Source organism: Nerophis lumbriciformis, linkage group LG13 (genome assembly GCF_033978685.3).
Source record: "Nerophis lumbriciformis linkage group LG13, RoL_Nlum_v2.1, whole genome shotgun sequence".
Classification (NCBI taxonomy): domain Eukaryota; kingdom Metazoa; phylum Chordata; class Actinopteri; order Syngnathiformes; family Syngnathidae; genus Nerophis; species Nerophis lumbriciformis.
The window spans coordinates 12226572-12241367 of NC_084560.2; the positions used below are offsets into that span (position 1 = coordinate 12226572).

Genomic DNA, 14796 nt, shown 5'->3' on the forward strand with positions numbered 1-14796 from the left:
CAGCATGGTTAGAAAAATAGTGACAGAGAATAGAACAAGGATGGACAATTCAACCCTTAACTCAACAATGAGTAGATGAGTGTTATGTGTGTGTATATGTGTAAATAAATGAACACTGAAATTCAAGTATTTATTTTATATATATATATATATATATATATATATATATATATATATATATATATATATAGCTAGAATTCACTGAACGTCAAGTATTTGTTATATATATATATATATATATATATGAAATACTTGACTTGGTGAATTCTAACTGTAAATATACTCCTCCCCTTTTAGCCACGCCCCCAACCACGCCCCCGACCACACCCACCCCCCTCCCCCCACCTCCCGAAATCGGAGGTCTCAAGGTTGGCAAGTATGACATCAATGACTTGTGACTTCACTTGTACTTGAGCCTTTTGACTTGACATGACTTGCTACTTTCCCCAAAACCCAAAGCTTAAAAAGTTATTTGGGAGCGCTCCGTATTTTTTATTTTCTCCGTCTGTGTCTATCAGCGTGTTGTTCCTGTCAGCTGGTGTGCTCTCAGTACAATAGCCAATCAAATTAGATCTACGTTGTTTTCATCACACAGCATTCATCCAATCAAATTCCAGGACAACCAATGAACAAGAGTTGTCAAACAACGCGCCAGTGAGAAACAATTATGCCAAAGTTGGTTTCGTACGGGTATAAAAAGTACGACTTGGTCAACAAAAAACGATTGCCGTATGCAAATCACGCAGTTCGAATATTACAGACGGAGACGCAACAACTTCCAACTTCGTTCGACTTTTGAAGTTGCACAAAGAAAGGTACGTTTTGAATGTAAGATAACGTTTATTGGCTAAGTAACGTGACTTTAATTTGCTGTGTAGTGAAATCAGTGAGGCTGCAAACTCACTGCTAACGTTATAACCATAGACATCTTCTAAGGGTACGCAGCATGGAGCGCTACTGCCTACTGGCGCAGACGAGACGCGGGGCCGCCATCTTGGAGTGGTGATCCGCTCCACTCAGTGCAATTCATTTGGCAGGAGCAATGAACTGTCAGCGCATTTAATTAATTTTACCTCACTAAATACCACTGATTTTCACCCGCTTTTTTTGTCATATGTGTAGCTATGATAGCGGACACATGTTTTAGCGTGTATTATTATTCATTGTTTGCTTAACAGTAATATAATATTCTTATACGCTATAAGTGACCAGACGTCCGAGATCAAAACTGGAAATACAATACCAGAGAAGGGGGGAAAAAACGGTCAGCTATTTTTAAGTTGAAGAAAAAATATGATTAGGTTATATATACATGCGTATATCCTACATAAACAATGTATGAATACATTAGATATCTATATATAGACTGTATCTCTGTTGCTGCAGCAGCAGAGAGTTTATTATGTCTTGACACTTTGTATTGATATTTTGTATTACATTCTTCCCTTAAATGATCATGTTTACACTGATTGTTTTATATGTATTTTTTTATGTATGTCGCTTTGGATAAAAACGTCTGCCAAATACTAAACATATATATAAACACCTGAAAGTCTTTATATCAGCTAAAACCACCAATCTGTTTCACTGGATTCAGAATAAAACCAAATTCTGTCTTACCCAACAATGTTAGTATTTGAATATTGTTACTTGAAGACTTATTCCTGGTTACAATTATACTGTTAAGAAAGTATTGTCTTATATTTTGCCTAAAATGAGAATGCATCATAATCAGTGGCGGCTGGTGAATTTTGTTTTAGGTGGGGCTGAAAGTTTGAACACCAAACCCCTGTAGGGGCGTCATCCTCCCCCAGAAGATTTCTTTGTGATTTTCACATACAAATATTGAAGATCTTTGCTCCTTCTCAACTCTGTGGTAATATTATTTTCATAAAATACAACCAATAGTACGTAAATGTTAAATCTTACTTGTGAAAAGTAATCCCCCGATTCCTATTTTCAACAGTCCGGTCATTTGAGCAGGAAAACGCTGAACACCAGCCCGACATCTTTGTTTTCTACCTGTCAACTGTCAGCAATCACAGCAATCAATGCTGCGTCTACTTACAAGATGTCTATGGTTATAACGTCATTGCAAACACGGCAATATGTTGCGTCCACTGCAGTTCGCTACCTTATTCATACTTTTTGTCAAGTGATTTTTTTTAAGCAGGGTTGCATGAGGTACCTACACGTAACGTTACGTTAGTCAATGTATCACACACAGTAACGTAATGTTAGACGGCGGTCAGCAGCACCGCGTATTTTAGCCACCTACAAAAAGACAAACATATTCAAATAAAGGTCAGTTAAAATGTATACTATATTAAGAATATGTGTACATATTGCATAGGGCCTTGACATCTAAAAACATTGTTATGTTCATGTATTTGTTATGTTTTTCATGTGTACGCACACATCAACACACATACAGTATGAGATGAGATAAGGTAAGAACAGGATAGAAACTGCTGTGGAACTAGTTACAATGCAACATGCCATGGAAATACAACGTTAACACTTTTGTGCAAATAAGTACAGTTGCACTTGTTTTTTTCAAATGTGTTTATTCTGTAAAAGAATGACTTAAATGTTTAAAATGACTGGTTAGTAGTGCTATTATGAAGTGCAATGTTAGCACTATTTTTTTCCCTGCAATTTCAAATGCCCTTGTTTTAATAAATAAATACAGCGTATTAAAAGCATACACAATCTGTGTACATTTATTAGTCTGTGGTTAAAAGGACTTGAAAGGACTCGGAACTCAAAATGCAGGACTTGGGACTTGACTTGAGGTTTTCCAGTCTTGACTTTGGACTTGACTCGGGACTTGCCTGTCTTGACTCGAGACTTGACTCGAGACTTGAGGGCAAAGACTTGAGACTTACTTGTGACTTGCAAAGCAATGACTTGGTCCCACCTCTGGGAGGTTGAGCAGGAGTCTGTTTAGTTTTTAGTGGCTTGAGGATAGTGGTGAAGCATGAGGTGCAGGTGTAGTCCAAATGATACTGTATGAGGGCACCGGCAAGGCTCTTAAGTGTATCCCTGTTGATAAACATTCTATTTGTATACAGCATCACAACGTATTCTATTTTTCCATTTACTCTATTAAATCTATTCCTAGTAACATATATTTTTGTATAACCTTCTCTATTTATATGCCATTCTATGTAAATGTATTATACACATGCTATTGTTCTTGTGGTACTCATTGGGCTAAATTTGGGACCTGAGGTGCAACATGTTGTGCCATCTCATGTGACTTTTTAATTGTGTTTCCAAGCGTGGCATTAGAAATAACAAATGGTTCGGTTTAGTAAACCAGTACAAATAAATATCATTTGTAATGCTCTCATGAAAGGCTATCAAAGGTAAATGTCATACTCTATAATCCAATCAGCTTGATTGTGTTTGGAGAGATAAAACGGATTTTCCAAACTGACACAACACAACACTTGACATTCTCCTTTGTCCTCATCCAGGCTACGGTGGTGTCTGCGGAGCGGGGAGAGGTCACCGATAATCCCGGCGGTATTGAGTGCTCCTCTGAAACCTCCAAACTGAGCTCTAAAAGTGCCAAAGAGCGAAGCAACAGGCGGCGAAAACAAAAAGAGGAAGGGGGCAAAGAGGCTGCAGAGAATGTGCCGGAGTCAGAGTCTCAGGATAGTATTAAGAAGTCCCGATGCCACTTCTCTGTTGAGCCCAATTTACTCAACTATGACATGAAGTACTCGTCAGCTCACCAGGTTCAGTACCATTTGCAGTATGCGGTGTTCTGTCTGGAATGTGTTTTAAATGACCATACACTTTCAATATCAAAACATCCTCAAGCAGAAGAATAAGTAACCAATAAATGCAAGACAAAGTAGTTCAAAATGCAAAATTGTTCTACATCTTCAGCTACCTTTAGACTGGATGTATCATCCAGAGCAATAGGAGCCCCTGCACAGTCCAATGACATGCACTACATTATGTAACAGTCACGCCATAATGATAACCCGTTTTCTCATTTAAATAACCTTAGAATGAAATAAGCTCTGCTTCTTCCTACTTCTTTTCAGACAATTGTACAAGTTTAAACGTAATGTACGACAGTTGTTAAGCATGTTCAAAATAAACCATCGACATTATCATATTATTGTGACATTAGATTGTGCAGGTGGTCATTTTTTAAGTTTTTATACTGCCTGGTCCAAAAAAAAGTTCATGCTATACAAACTTGTGCAAGATCAAAACAACCGTGTATTAATGGGGCTTTCAGAAAACGTTTAAATAAAGAATCGGACAGATTTTGGACCTTTTTAAGCAGTCTCCCCAGATGAGTGATATTCAGTTAAGTTGTTTTGGGACCCATCTTCCCAGAAAGCTAAGGACAGACTTCTCCCTTCACCATTATTCTTATTCTGTACATTCCGGAGAATCAGGGTCCTCTACAGTAGACATTTGATGTGGTCTATTTATTTTTGGTCAGTTACAGGAGTGCTCTGCTTTTTAAGCAAATTCTTCAAAAAATATTGTCAGAGAACATTTCTATGACATCACTTTGGAGTTTTTAAGAAACTGTTGCAAAAAAACGAGTCTTTTACACGTTTCTTTTTTTTTTTAAAGGAACTTGCAAGCCACCAGTTGGATAGTTCTAATGATAAAAAAAGAGAAGACCTAAAGTGGAACCTAAAAGTACACTACTAGCATAACTAAAGAAGTAGGACTACTGACTACATCTAAAGTAAACAAGCTAGATATGTGTAACTACCAAAGAGGAGAGGACTTAAAGGAACACCTTAGTTATGTAAATTGAATTTGTGTTCTGTTTGCTAGCAAGGTTAAAGTGTCAATACAAGGAACTTCCAATGGCTTTCCAGTGGTACACTTTCTACAAGTCTAGTGTTTTTTTGTAGGAATTTGCTGCAAAAATGTTTGTCTCACAAGTTTTGATCTTAACTCAAGAACTGGTGTGGTGACATTCCCAGGCTAATTGGATAGCCCTGTCATAGATGTCTTCTCATGCTGGATGCGTGCCAACAATTTCAGACTTCTGAAACAGATCATTTTTATTTTTTTAATGCCAACAGGATGTGTTTTTCTGCATGTTTTTTATTCAACAAATGAGAAACTACTCACTGTATCAGTTAGGGTTAAATAACATTATCACCAATGCAGTAATTATTCAATGGGAGGCTCTTAGCTATTTGCTGAATTAAATCCAAGTGGTGATTGAATTTTTTGGCCAGGCAGTATATCACTAATAAGGCAGGAGCGATGTCATGGAGCTTTTTGCAGGCAGCACCATTTTGTTATGCATTGCATGCACACGCTGACATTCTTTATGCAGTAATCTATTTTCATTAAATGGGATTACGCCTCAAAATTAAGCTTTCTTATGGCACATCATCGTCGTCATCATCATCATGATCTTCTTCTTAACTCTTCTCAATGCTGATGATGTCGCCAGCACGCCGTTTTACTGAACTTTCCTTTAAACGCTTACCAGCATCATACCAGTTCTTTCATCATCGTCATCATCGCAAATATGGCTTTTAATTTGCTGCTTCTTTTCAATGCTTATGCGCATTGGCCATCACAATCATCATCATCATCATCATCATCCCACCCTCTTCATCTCCTCTCTGAAGTCCCTTTAATGTCGTCAGTTCATAAGAGCATCTCAAAGTTGTTTCTTCTTCACGCCTTCCGTGTATTCGTCCTTGCTACTGAAGAATATCTTTCTCTCTTAGTCCTTTCTGAGTATTCACGGACCCCCATTCTCATCCAGACGGAACAGCAGGACCAGCGACGTTTTCAGTGACGTCGGCTCAGAAAATGAGTTTGCAGATGATGAGAACAGCATTTCTGAGGACAACCGGACTCGAAGGAACTCTTTGTTTTTTACATGGGGGCGTGACCGCTACGGCAGCAGTATAAGTCAGTCCAGCGTCTTTCCACATCCGCTACTTTTGCCCAGCAGGATGAAGCACAGCACTGTAGACTGCAACGGAGTAGTGTCCTTAATGGCTGCCGATTCAATCCCATTATCTCCAATGGGGCGCTTTCTTCCTAAAGTGACAGTAGATTTCGCCTCCACTAGATACAAAGTAAGAAGGGGTAGTTAAGTCTGCTTTCTTCCATATCATAGTAATTATTTGCCTTTTCCTGTATTTGTCCAAATAATTGAGGACTGTAAAGCTGGATAGTAGCCACAATACTTCATGAACGTCACATTTTAACAACCATTTTTTTAAGGGGCAAAAAACTTGGTTATACTTTGGAGTAGACAGTATATAGCTTGTACAGTAGTACACTATATTGCCAAAAGTATTTGGCCACCTGCCTTCACTCACATATGAACTTGAAGTGCCATCCCATAGAATTGTCCAAAATGTTTTGGTATCCTGGAGCATTCAAAGTTCCTTTCACTGGCCCAACTTCTAAAAAACAACCCCACACCATAATTCCTCCATCACCAAATTTCACACTCGGCACAATGCAGTCCAAAATGTAGCGTTCTCCTGGCAACCTCCAAACCCAGACTGGTCCATCAGATTGCCAGATGGAAAAGTGCTCTAGAGTCTAGTGGTGACGTGCTTTACACCACTGCATCCCACTCTTTGCATTAGACTTGGTGATGTATCGCTTAGATGCAGCTGATCGGCCATGGAAACCCATTCCATGAAGCTCTCTGCCTACTGTACGTGGGCTAATTGGATGGTCACATGAAGTTTGAAGTTCTGTAGCAACTGACTGTGCAGAAAGTCTTTGCACTATGCTGACCCCTCTCTGTCAGTTTACGTGGCCTTCCACTTGGTGGCTGACTTGCTGTTGTTCCCAAACTCTTCCCTTTTCTTATAATAAAGTTGACATTTAGGAGCGAGGACATTCCACGACTGGATTTGTTGCACAGGTGGCATCCTATGACAGTTCCACGCTGGAAATCACTGAGAGCGGCCCATTCTTTCACAAATGTTTGTAGAAACAGTCTCCATGCCTAAGTGCTTGATTTGATACACCAGGCCAAGTGATTAGGACACCTGATTCTCATCATTTGGATGGGTGGCCAAATACTTTTGGCAATATAGTGTATACACCTACCATTAGGGGTGTCCCAAACCGATCCAACATTAGAAAACAAAAAAATGAAGTAATATGAATATGCTTGCACGTCAATTGTCCAACATAAGAAGCTCCGATACAAGTAGCACAGCAAGCGTATTCTCTTGTGCAAAGCTGCACAACGTGAAATTACCTCCAATAAGCACACAAGGTCGGTATTTTCTTGTGTTTTAGGAAAGTAATTTGCAAAAGAGACCGCGTGGCTCGGATTGTAGAGCGGCCGTGCCTGCAACTTGAGGGTTCCAAGTTCGATTCCGGCTTCCGCTAACCTAATCACGGCCGTCGTGTCTTGGGCAAGACACTTCACCCACCTTTCTCCCAGAGGCACCCACACTGGTGTATAAACGTGCAGGACTCCCTTGAAAAAGAGATGTTTCATCTCAATGGGACTTTTCCCCTTGCAAATTAACGGTTTAAAAAAACAATCAAAAGTAAACATGGTTGGCTATAGGCTAGCTGCACACAGCTAGTTCACAAGCGAGGTAAGTGTCCCTAATTAATCAATAATACAGTTTAAACAGCACATTTGTCAATAAAAACACTTATGAAATAATTGCAGCTGCATAATACTTACAGGTAGAAAAGCGTTTTAGAATGTATCCAGTAACAAATGTGTCCGCGTCATTCAACCTACTGTGCCGTGCCCTAAATTGAATGAATAATTGTAACTACATAGTGTTGCTAAAACCCAAATCAACACTCCACTTCAAAATTATAAATCTGCAATAAAGTTAGTGAGTTCATACATACCGTTCTCTGAGTCATTTCACTGGACTAAATATATTTGAACATTCCACACTACAAAATAATACACGCACGTACTTGTATGCCTTATTGTTAGTGTTTTTCACACCGACCATTGTTTGACTTATTTCACTTGATCAAACCTTTTCTGTCGTTCCACACAAACAAAATAATAGAAGTATGTTTTATGGTTCCTGATGATATCGTATCAGTTTAATATTGGTGTCGGCCAACACTCAAAGCTCCAAATTCGGTATCGTATCAGAAGTGAAAAAGTCATATTGGACACCCTTATTTACGATCCATTGAAAATAAATAACACGGCCATTACTGTGTAAATATCTGCTAACATGCTATCTTGAAAAGACACACCACATGATATATCGATGTGACAACTTGTTTTGTATTTTATTTCCTGTCGGAGAATTTACTACTTAGTTTTACATTTGTAGTATTTTGTTGATTGACAAGACTAAATTGCCCCTAGTGTATGAATGTGAGTGAATATCTGTCTATCTGTGTTGGCCCTGCGCTGAGGTAGCTACCTGGCCAAGGCCTAACCTGCTTTCTGCTCCAATGCAGCTGGGATAGGCTCCAGCACCACCCCAGCCCCCCTCTGTGCAGTTAAAAATGGAATAATTTGGTCTTTCCCATAGTCAAGAATGGTGGTTGTGGCATGATAGTCAGAAGCTGTGAAGCTGTAGAAAGCGTGGCTGCAAGGCAGTTGAGTAACATGATAATGAGCTCAAACACACCTCCAAGATCATCAAGTGCATTGCTAAGGACGCTTAAGATGAAGATGGATGCTTAAGATGAAGATGGAGTGGCCAAGTATGTCTCCAGACCGAAACCCGATTTAGCGCCTGTGGGACATCCTCAAGCTGGCAAAGTGTCTAATATCCACCAACTTTGTGATGTCATCGTGCAGAAGTAGATCAAATAAATTGAAATCCATGTCCCAAAAAATGAGGGCAGTTGAAATAATAACGATGCTCACACTAAATGTTCACCCTTTGGACATCATTTGGACATGTTCACTGTGAGGTGTATTCGCAATCATAATGGCTCTGTGTTTAGTCTTTTGGTAAACATAAACATCTACAATGTAAACTTAGTACTCTGAAATAGATTTTAAGTCTCATTTCTATGGCATTGTCCCTTGAGAAGATGGTTTTTGAAATGAGAGGTATATACACAGGCAAAGTGAACTTTGGTGGAAAGGTAGCTTTATAAATCCGGCAAGACAATGACCATTGCTAGTTTAGTGCTTTTCTACGATCTGACGTTCTTGTGTAAGTGATTAGTGTTTGGGATGAGATGAATAGCTCTCCCACTGCAATGCTTTTTACACAATGTTGACATGTGATTACTTGACACCAATGTTTCCCCCCACAGCCTGACACCACAACTGACACTGAGGGGGGCACACACGAGGAATGTGCAGCCTTTCCCGAGGACCCGGGGGTCCGGGATAGGGCTTATAGCGTGGCAAGTGTCATAACCAGCACAATGGAAGGTAGATTCCACAACATTTAAGCCGAGTTGTAAATATTTGTATGATGAAAAATATCCTTTTTTTGAAACAGAGCTTGAAGAATCAAGGCAGAAGTGTCCTGCCTGCTGGTACAAATTTGCAAACACCTTTCTCATCTGGGAATGTTGTCCAGCCTGGCTGAAGATTAAGAAGATAGTCAGACTAATAGTGATGGATCCATTTGTGGACCTAACCATCACTATCTGCATTGTGCTTAACACCCTATTTATGGCCATGGATCATTACCCAATGTCCAAGAGTTTTACCAGTACTCTGGCTGTGGGCAATATGGTGAGTGGAGTTTTGTTAAGTTCAAATATCTACCAAGTGTTTGACAAGTTAGTATGTCCGTTTTTGCCAAGGTATTCACAAGCATCTTCACGGCTGAAATGGTCCTCAAGATCATTGCTTTGGATCCATACTATTACTTTCAGGAAGGATGGAACATTTTTGATGGGGTAATTGTCTGTTTAAGCTTGATGGAACTGTGCTTGGCCAGTGTGGGTGGAATGGCTGTTTTGAGATCTTTCAGATTGGTGAGTTCAAACACGCACAAGCCAAATGATTGGGTAAAAGATGGAGATCGTTATGACCCTTCTCTTTTGACAGCTGCGTGTGTTTAAGTTGGCCAAGTCGTGGCCCACACTCAACACCCTCATCAAAATAATTGGTAACTCTGTGGGTGCTTTGGGCAATCTGACACTGGTGCTGGCCATCATTGTGTTCATCTTTGCTGTCGTGGGCATGCAGCTTTTTGGGAAAAACTACAAGGACTGTGTGTGTAAAATCTCCAGCAAGTGCATCCTGCCTCGTTGGCACATGAATGACTTCTTCCATTCATTCCTCATTGTGTTCCGAGTGCTATGTGGAGAGTGGATAGAGACCATGTGGGACTGCATGGAAGTGGCTGGAACACCCATGTGCATCACTGTCTACATGATGGTCATGGTTATTGGAAACCTTGTGGTACATTTTCCCATCTCTTGTTGTCAATTCACCCAAATCTATAAGTAAATCTAGATGTTGCACGTTTGTCTTGTTTTTGTTAATCATATTGTGTCCTTTATGTAAAGAGAACATGGTGGCAAAGCATTCAAAAGTGGATATCATAAGTCATATTGTGATCTGATAGGTGCTGAACCTGTTCCTGGCCTTGCTGCTGAGTTCCTTCAGTGCGGACAACCTGGCCGCGACAGAGGACGACAGCGACACCAACAATTTGCAAATCGCTATTGGACGGATCCACAATGGCATCGCCTTTGTCAAGTCTCTGCTTCAAAGCAGCTGCAACAGTGTCTGCCTGAGGACCAACAGGCAAAACCAGGGCGAGGTTAAATCCTCCCTAGATGACTTCCACAAAGCCTCAGGACCCAACGGCATCCCTAACCATACCATTAAGGAGCTATCCAAAAACAGTAACGGCGATGTGACCGGAGTGGACAAAAGTGGGGACAAGTACATCGTCTGCAGCAAGACCGATGATTCCATAATGTCTTTCATCAACAACCCCAGTCTGACTGTCAATGTTCCTATTGCGCTGGGGGAGTCCGACTTTGAAAACCTCAACACTGAAGACTTCAGCAGTGCCTCGTCTGAGGAGGAGGGATGCCCTGTGGTAAGGATGCTCTTTACCCTCAGGTATTTTGAAAGTTCCTTCCATTAAAGTAGGCATTGTCACAAGTGTGCCAAAATACGGCCTCGGAGTTAAGTTAGATTGTGTTTTTTCAAACATTGCAGTTCAATTGTGTTGTCGTAATTGAAATGTCCGAAACTACCATCACTTTTCTGTACTACTGGACTTAGTGTTCCAGTTCCAACTTACAATTTCAAATATATTTTTTAAATAAATGTGTGCTCAATTCCTAAAGATAATGTCTCCAAAAATAACCCCCCACCAGTTTAATTGTGTGAATGCTCCAAAGCATTCTTCTTTTTCTTCTTCTTCTTCTCCAGATTTTGGCGCGCTCTACCTTCCACATTTTCCCCCTTATTCAAAGCGTTCCAACTTCAAACTGTTCAGCCTATTCAGGAATCGCAGGCTTTTCCTTGAGAAATTCCAAAAATTCTCAGATTTCCCAGGATTTCAGGTTTTCCGGGACATTTTTTCCATTCAAAATGAATTCCCCATTTTTCAAACTTCCACCATTTCCACATTGTTCAAACGATTTAAACCATTGCACCTTCAACACATTCCACCATTCTGGACATTCAAAATATGATTTTTACAAGTTAAAAAAAATTCCAGGAATTCCCAAAAGTCCCGTTTTTTCAAAATTATTTTTTCACCCTTTTTTCTGTCGACTACTCCTTCCACATTTTTCAACCCACTTCAACCGTTCCACCGTCCAAACATTCCTCTTAACAGGATAAAAAACTAAGTTGACTTTTGAACTGAAAAAATTCAAATTTTTTCCGAAATTCCTTAATACCGTTTCTCAATTAAAAATGTTACTACTTGAACATTTATGGACCGATTTGAAAAATTCCAGCACCAACCATTTCAACTCATTCAGAACATTCAAGTCTTTTAACATTCTCCCAAAAATTCCCAAATTTCCATGAAATTCCCTTCAAAATGAATGGGACTTTTTTCAAAGTTCCACAATTTCCACATTTTTCATCCGATTCAAACCGTTCCAACTCCAAAATATTCAGCCTGTTCAAAATTGTGTGTTGTCCTTCAACACATGTCCAAGAATTCCCAGTTTTCAGGGACATTTTCCCCATTCAAAATCAATTGTCCATTTTTTAAACTTCCACAATTCGCACATTTTTCAATCGATTCAAACCATTCCACCTTCAACACATTCCACTCATCCAACTAACAATTTCCCAAGTTCCAAATTAAATTCTCTTTTTCCTGTAAATTCAAACCATTCCAACATTCAAACTATTCTTACATTCATATTACATTCTGTCAGCATTTCAGTTCAACTTCATCATTGGAGCATTCACACTCATCTAGTTTGTCTATAAAATTGTTATAAATATACCTCTGCAAAACATTGTAAGCTTATTAACATTAAAGGAAACAACACACTGGTCTTTCCTCGTCGCCAAGTGCTACATACGCTTCATCATATTCTGCTACAGCAAAAAAAAGCCTGTTCAGAGGCGCTGGCATCGCACCGGCCCCCCTCTATTTGAGAAGTACTGCATTAGCTGATGAAACAACCCAGATGTGCGCAAACATATCCAAAATGCATGCAGACATTGGCTGTGCCAACATTGCGCATGAGTGATATGGAAATAAACAATAATAAATGCAGACAAAAACATAACATGACCCTCAATATGAAACGACCCCTCTTTTTAAGCCTCGTTTTTTTAGAAAAACATTCAATCAAAATCAAGACTACTAAAAAAAGACTACAGTAGTACCTCAACTTATGATTTTAAATTGGTTCTGTGATGGCGCTCTTAACTCTTGTATCTCAAATGGTTGAAATTAAATGAAATTGGTGCAATTTAATCCACTACTTTGTATTAGAAATGGCAACAGCGGAGGATGCATGTGCATGTACAAGCCAGTCTACCCCACAACAAGAGGATAGAGAAAGGAACTAAAGAAGGAGCTTAAAAGTACCAGTACCACTAATAGTCACACACACACACTAGGTGTGTTGAAATTACTCTCTGCATTTGACACATCCCCTTGTTCACCCCCTGGGAGGTGAGGGGAGCAGTGAGCAACAGCGGTGGCCGCACCCGGTAATCATTTTTGGTGATTTAACCCCCAATTCCAACCCTTGATGCTGAGTGCCAAGCAGGGAGGTAATGGCTCCCATTTTTATAGTCTTTGGTATGACTCAGCCTACCGATCTCAGGGCGGACACTCAAACCACAAGGCCACTGAGCTAGCTACAGTGTCAGACTACAATAGTGGACTCGCGCTAAGCACTTCAGGTGAATGTTTACCATATATGGAGATATCAGCTGATGTCAAAACTGGGAAAAATGTCACATTTTGGCAAATTCCAAATGGCTTGTTTGGTGGAGGTATGAAGGAAGGCAAGATAGTTTTATAAATATATCTGCAATGGTTTGATTTCATATGTATGCAGATTCCAAATACACACAGCCAGTTCCCAATAGATAAGAAAGTAGATTTTGCATAATACCTCCTCTTTAAGTTGAAGCACTCTTAAGTTGACAAACCAATGTATATTATTTTTGAGCTGCTCAACAGGTGATTGATGAACATTATATTAAACGTGTCACTTTTCTCTGTATTTTTCCAAGTCACTGGTGTCAGAATCCTTTGGGGTGTTGGTGCCACCTCTTGTTTTGCATAACACTGTATATCTTCAGACCCTGAATATAAGACATGGCTGGTCATGATTTTGGAATTAATTTATTTTGAACATCCATACAATGTGGTATGTCTCATATTTACAATATCACATGACAACATGGGAAGTAGAAGAGCTTATTTAATTTAATTTAATCCTACACCTTCCATTTTGTAGCATTTGCTTACACATGCGTTCACTTCCTATACTCAGTCTGTTACAAAAAATATTAAATCATTCAATAAATGATCAATAAAGTTCACAAGTAGATAGTTCCTACTACGTTGTGATTCACATAATTTGCTGAATATATCATAAATGATAAATTAGGTCTCATTTATGAACTAGGCTCAAGATGTTTATCAGGATTCTGCTTCCTTGGACTTTGTAAACACTTTGGGTTTGAACAGTTGCTTGAACTGCTTGTTTGAGTTGTGTACAAACCCTGTTTCCATATGATTTGGGAAATTGTGTTAGATGTAAATATAAACGGAATACAATGATTTGCAAATAATTTTCAACCCATATTCAGTTGAATATGCTACAAAGACAACATATTTGATGTTCAAACTGATAAACTTATTTTTTTTGCAAATAATCATTAACTCTAGAATTTGATGCCAGCAACACGTGACAAAGAAGTTGGGAAAGGTGGCAATAAATACTGATAAAGTTGAGGGATGCTCATCAAACACTTATTTGGAACATCCCACAGGTGAACAGCCAAATTGGGAACAGGTGGGTGCCATGATTGGGAATAAAAGTAGATTCCATGAAATGCTCAGTCATTCACAAATAAGGATGGGGCGAGGGTCACCACTTTGTCAACAAATGCGTGAGCAAATTGTTCTCAACCAGCTATTGCAAGGAATTTAGGGATTTCATCATCTACGGTCCGTAATATCATCAAAGGGTTCAGAGAATCTGGAGCAATAACTGCACGTAAGCAGCTAAGCCTGTGACCTTCGATCCCTCAGGCTGTACTGCATCAACAAGCGACATCAGTGTGTAAAGTATATCACCACATGGGCTCAGGAACACTTCAGAAACCAACTGTCAGTAACTACAGTTGGTCGCTACATCTGTATGTGCAAGTTAAAACTCTCCTATGCAAGGTGA

At 39.5% G+C, this 14796-nt stretch overlaps 1 protein-coding gene across 5 annotated transcripts in view; it reads left to right on the plus strand.

Moving 5' to 3' along the window:
- Nucleotides 1-14796, plus strand: part of scn1laa (sodium channel, voltage-gated, type I-like, alpha) — a 121104-nt gene that overhangs the window by 60404 nt on the left and 45904 nt on the right. For 4 of the 5 annotated variants that reach the window (XM_072914444.1, XM_072914445.1, XM_072914446.1 and 1 more), the window contains 6 exons: nt 3483-3746; nt 9247-9367; nt 9438-9676; nt 9748-9921; nt 9995-10351; nt 10518-11000. In XM_072914444.1, coding sequence (XP_072770545.1) covers nt 3483-3746; nt 9247-9367; nt 9438-9676; nt 9748-9921; nt 9995-10351; nt 10518-11000 — 1638 coding nt within the window. Of the gene's footprint in view, nt 1-3482; nt 3747-5735; nt 6093-9246; nt 9368-9437; nt 9677-9747; nt 9922-9994; nt 10352-10517; nt 11001-14796 lie in introns of all 5 variants that reach the window. The other variant, XM_072914448.1, reaches the window with a different exon arrangement.